This window comes from Sorex araneus, chromosome 4 (genome assembly GCF_027595985.1).
Source record: "Sorex araneus isolate mSorAra2 chromosome 4, mSorAra2.pri, whole genome shotgun sequence".
Classification (NCBI taxonomy): Eukaryota; Metazoa; Chordata; class Mammalia; order Eulipotyphla; family Soricidae; genus Sorex; species Sorex araneus.
Window position 1 is genome coordinate 205,927,750 of NC_073305.1, and position 5,087 is coordinate 205,932,836.

A 5,087-nucleotide genomic window follows, 5' to 3' on the forward strand; every position below is an offset into this window, starting at 1 on the left:
AGGCCACACCCTGCTTTGTTTCAGGGCTTGCTCCTGGCTCTGTGCTCAAGAATCACTCCTGGTGCGCTCAGGGGACCAAACTGGGCGCTGGATATCCCACCCAGGTCGACTGTGCGCAAGGCAAATGCCCTACGCGCTGTAATACCTCCAGCCCCTCAGTTAGGGATTTTAAGGGGGTTTTCCAAGCTATTTTTTGTTTTAAAACGTCTGGGTGCGGTGGACGAGAACCACTGGCCTGGCCCTTAGTGAATCAATAGCCTCTCTCCGCTTCTTGCTTCACTAGTGCCACTAAACTCGAGCTGGGGGTGGTGGGGGGCGGGGGGCAGTCAGCTGCCGCCCCCTCACCCTCCCCCAGACCCAGGCGCAGGGGCTGGGCAGGAAGGAGCAGGCCAGGTGAGGCCCTCTGGTCCCCGCTGGTCAGGATGCCAAGGACGCTTCCTGCCCAGCCTCTGTCCCTTCCCTCCTCCTCCTCCCGCAGGGGTTGGAGCCAGAGATCCCTGTGGAAAAACACCCAGCCGGGCGGGCAAGCCAGCAAGAGGAGGGGAAGGGGGGCCGGGACAGGCTCAGGCGCTCCCGTGACTGGGCCGGATTGCGTCAGACGGGCACCGGCTGCGGGCTGGGAGGAGGCTGACTTTATAAGCCTCGGCCAGGCACCCCGGAGGCACCAGGAGCCTGGACCCGAGCACAGCGCTCTGCAGAAGCAAGAGACGCCAGAGAGAAAGCAGAGATGACGGCCGCCTCCCCTCCCGGGGCCCGTCCCTGCCGGCCGCCCGTGGGCCCGGAGGAGGAAGATGTCCTCCTGGACGAGTATGACCGCTACGGCCTGTGCCACCCTCACCTCCGTAAGGCTCAGCTCGGCCCCTCCGCGGTCCCTCCGCCCCTCATCCCCGCCCCTGTCCCCACTGAGGACCCCTCCCTGGATGGACCTCACCCCTCGCCTCCTTCCAGTCGACCTGTCCCTGGGTCGACCCCTGAGGGGCCCCCTCTCGACCCCTGCTCACGGAGCACTGTACTGCTCGGCCCTGGGGCAAGAACAGGTCCTCAGGGAGGGGTCACGCTCCATAGATTGGGGGTCCATGTTCTCAGACTGCCTCAGAGCTGAGAGGGAACCCCTCCCCCAGCCTCCCTACCCCCACCCCAGCTACTGCCACCCACGCTCCCGACCCCTCCCCCGGAGCTCTCGTGCCTCACCCCTTCTTGCCTGGGTTCCCGGGAGCAGGAGGCTCGAAAGGGCGCACCAAGAGGGAAGCTGCAGCCCGCACCAACCGGCCCAGCCCCGGCGGGCACGAGAGGAAGCTGGTGACCAAGCTCCAGAACACAGAGAGGAAAAGGCTCGGGGCCCGGCCCTGAGCCAAAGCCAGAGGTGAGGAACCAGGCCCACACTCCGAGGGGTCTCACTGCTACCCAAGACGCAGGGGGTCTCGGAGCTCCGGGTTAGCCAGAGCAGAGCAGGGCCAGACGCAGTCTAAGTGCCAAGTGTGATTTACAGACATGGGAAAGTGAGGCCAAGAGCTCAGAGCCCCAGAGCAAGAAAGCAGGAGAGGGCCAGAGAGCTAGGATGGGGGGCTGGAGCCATAGCACAGCGGGGAGGGCGTTTGCCTTGCACGCGGCTGACCCGGGTTCGATTCCCAGCATCACATAGGGTCCCCTGAGCACCACCAGGAGTGATTCCTGAGTGCAAAGCCAGGAGTAACCCCTGAGCATCGCTGCGTGTGACCCAAAAAGCCAAAAAAAAAAAAAAAATCTGGCCCGGTATAAACTCTCCCCAGCACAGAGCCAGGAAGAGCCCCTGAATAGCTCTGGGTGTGATGCCCAAAGAAATGAACAAAAAAAGTCAGAGAGACAGTGTTTGCACCCGGCCTCCGGCCTTTCCCATAAGGTTTTCCTTCCCTCAGACCAGGCCAGATCTCAGACAACGGCACCCACGGACCAGACCACAGAGGAATGAGAACCACACAGAGGACGCAGGACCCTGCCTGCTTCTCCGTCCTGTGGCCAGGACTCACCCCAGCTGCCGAGACGCCAGCCCCCACCAGAGGAGCCGCCCCCAGCCCAGGGTAAAGGCAGGATGGGGCGCTGGAAGCAGGGGAGGAGAGGCCAGCCCTGAAGTCGCCCCGCAGAGGAGAGAGGAGGAAGCTTGGGAGCTTCCCGGCCAGAGCCACAATAAAGGAAGCAGAGCAAACCTGTGTCCTTTGTGCTTGAGTCGGCCCACCCCGTAGGGCTGTGTGTGTCTGTGCTGTGAGCACTTTCGTGTGAGTGTTTGGATTTGGTTATTTGCCTGCGGGAGGTGGGGGTTCTGCTGTTGTAGGCGTGTGTGGAGGTGAGCATGCTTCGCTGCTGTGTGTATCATGTGTCCATGCAGACATGGGTCCTCGTTGGGTGCCAATGATGGCCAAGAAATGACCCCTTTTCTTTATTGCCTGTAACAGAAGTTCCTCAGAGTCCTGTTTCCATAGTAACTATCTTATATTCATTAAAAAAAAAAAATCACCTTTTAAAAAAAAAAAATCACCTTTTGAGGGGCCAGGATGTAGCTCAGAGGTTTGAGCAATGTCTAGGAGGCACACGGCCTCAGGTTCCATCCCCTGTACTGAGCACCACTGGGTGTGTCCCCTGTTGGTCCCCAGCATGGCTGACAGGGCTCAACACCAAAACCAAGGGGCTGGAGAGCGAGCACCGGGGATGGAGCACTTCTCCTGCACGCAGCCAGTCCCAATTCTGTCTCTGGCACTTCCAGGGATCTCCAAGACCCACCCGGAGTGACCTGCCAAGAGGGGCCCCTACATTGGGAGCCACTCCCCGTGCTACTCAGGGCTCAAATTCAAAGATTTTTATTGTCCTCGAGTAGAAGTGGTTTCCTCTGCCGAGGGGGCTCAGGAGGGGGCCCCTGCTTGCTGAGGGGGTTCCAGGAGTGGGGGTTCTATGAGTCTTGGGACCCCAACATTGAAAAGAATGTGGGCCAACAAGAGGGGTGCGTGGAGCAACATACACAGTCGAAAAATAGGTTTGGGCTCCTCTAAGGAAGACTCAAAGCAGGATCTAGAATTCTCTCTCTACTTACCATGGCACTTGTGGGGTCAGTATCCTTGGCTGGAACTGCACCTCCATTCTCTCAGGGAACCCAGCTACCTTTCGGTTCTACTGCTCTCAACATAGCTTCCACTCTGAGGCTATTTTTTTTTTCTTTTTTGTTTTTTTTTTTGTTTGTTTGTTTTTTTTTTTTTTTTGCTTCTGTGGTCACACCCAACGTTGCTCAGAGGTTACTCCTGGCTCTGCACTCAGGAATTACTCCTGGCAGTGCTCGGAGGACCATATGGGATGCTGGGGATTGAACTCGGGTTGGCTGCATGCAAGGCAAACGCCCTAACCGCTGTGCTATCGCTCTAGCCCCTCCACTGTAAGGCTCTGGATCACGACTGTGGCATGTAGAAATAGAGCAGGGAGCACCCCAGTTTTTTTTTTTGCTTTGTTTGGCTACTCCCAGCGATGCTCAGGGGGACCATAGGGATGCCAGGGATCAAACTGGGGTCAGCCACATGCAAGGCAAGTACCTTATGTAACCCACTGTACTATTGCTCCAGTCCTCCAAATTAATTTATTTTAAACAAACCCTTTAACTCTTTTTTTGGGGGGAGGCGGGGGGGAGCGGGATGCTCAACCAGCAGTTTTCAGGGCTCACTCCCAGCTCTGTGCTCCAGAAGGAGCTCTAGTGGTTCCAGGAAGAACCACTCCTGGAGACTTTAGGGGATCATGTGGGGTGACGGCATCCAACCTGGATTGTATCAGCTGTACAATCCCTCTGCACTGCCCTCTCCATTTCTTTCTTTCTTCCTTCCTTTCTTCCTTCCTTCCTTCCTTCCTTCCTTCCTTCCTTCCTTCCTTCCTTCCTTCCTTCCTTCCTTCCTTCCTTCCTTCCTTCCTTTCTTTCTTTCTTTCTTTCTTTCTTTCTTTCTTTCTTTCTTTCTTTCTTTCTTTCTTTCTTTCTTTCTTTCTTTCTTTCTTTCTTTCTTTCTTTCTTTCTTTCTTTCTTTCTTTCTTTCTTTCTTTCTTTCTTTCTTTCTTTCTTTCTTTCTTTCTTTCTTTGTCACACCCAGCAATGCACAGGGGTCACTCCTGGCTCTGCACTCAAGAATTACTCCTGGCGGTGCTCAGGGGACCATATGGGATGCTGGGAGTCAAACCCGGGTCGGCCGCGTGCAAGGCAAACGCCCTACCTGCTGTGCTATAACTCTAGCCCTCCATTTATTTTTAAGACCGTCTAAAAGTGAAGCTACCGCATTGACTCAGAATTTAGTTCCTCGGCCACACCTGACTATGGGAGAGGCGGGCAAACGTGCTATTTAGCTGTGTGTTCGCCCAAACTAAGGAAGGGCAGGTCCACTGAAAACAGCAGGGGAGTAAATACTGGGAAAAGCTGCCAACAAACGTCCCAGAAGCTCAACATGGTGGTAGGAGAAGCTGTAGGTCTCGTTCCCGTCTCACCCAGCGCGTCCCCTGAGTCCGGGCGGGGCTGCAGGACTTGGAGCCTGTTGTTCTTCAGGACCATGTGACTACAGCACAGAAAGGAGGCTCCGTTCAGAGCAGCTACACGCACAGATGGCCCACCACTCAGCAGTCCCCCCTGAGTTCAATCTAGAAACAGTCCCAGTTTGTCCACCGGGAAGGACACTCAAGGGAGCCAGGTGAGGCCCCTGTTCATAATACGGTGACCACCCTGGCTTGCCTGGTTGCCGGGGGCCAGTGCCTGGAAACCAATATGTCAGTACAAACTGACCTGTAACTAAGGAACAACCACTTCTTGGGGAAAACATCAAAGTACCTTTTAAAGGTTGCAGAACAATGCCCAGGGTAACTACCACCAGGGCCCACATCCAGTTTCGTTAAACGTTTGCATTCTTTGCTATTCTCCCATTCTGCCCACTTCCTCATATAATCAATTATAAAAGACTAGCTTAGGAGAAATAAAATTGGAGCTTGCTCCCATTCTTCTTGTGTCCGTCTCATTCTTGTGTGTCTGTCTGTGTCTGTCTCTTTCTTCTTGTGTCTGTCTCCTTTTCACTCACGCACCCTCTCCTGGCTACCCACGT

At 55.6% G+C, this 5,087-nt stretch overlaps 1 protein-coding gene across 1 annotated transcript; it reads left to right on the plus strand.

The window, feature by feature from the left end:
* The first annotated feature begins 561 nt into the window (after positions 1 to 561).
* Positions 562 to 2,190, plus strand: NUPR1 (nuclear protein 1, transcriptional regulator). Its single transcript, XM_055136255.1, has 3 exons — positions 562 to 840; positions 1,212 to 1,363; positions 1,896 to 2,190. The coding sequence occupies exons 1-2, from the start codon at positions 728 to 730 to the stop codon at positions 1,348 to 1,350; spliced, it is 252 nt and encodes an 83-aa protein (XP_054992230.1). The 5' UTR covers positions 562 to 727; the 3' UTR covers positions 1,351 to 1,363; positions 1,896 to 2,190.
* Positions 2,191 to 5,087: the final 2,897 nt, after the last annotated feature.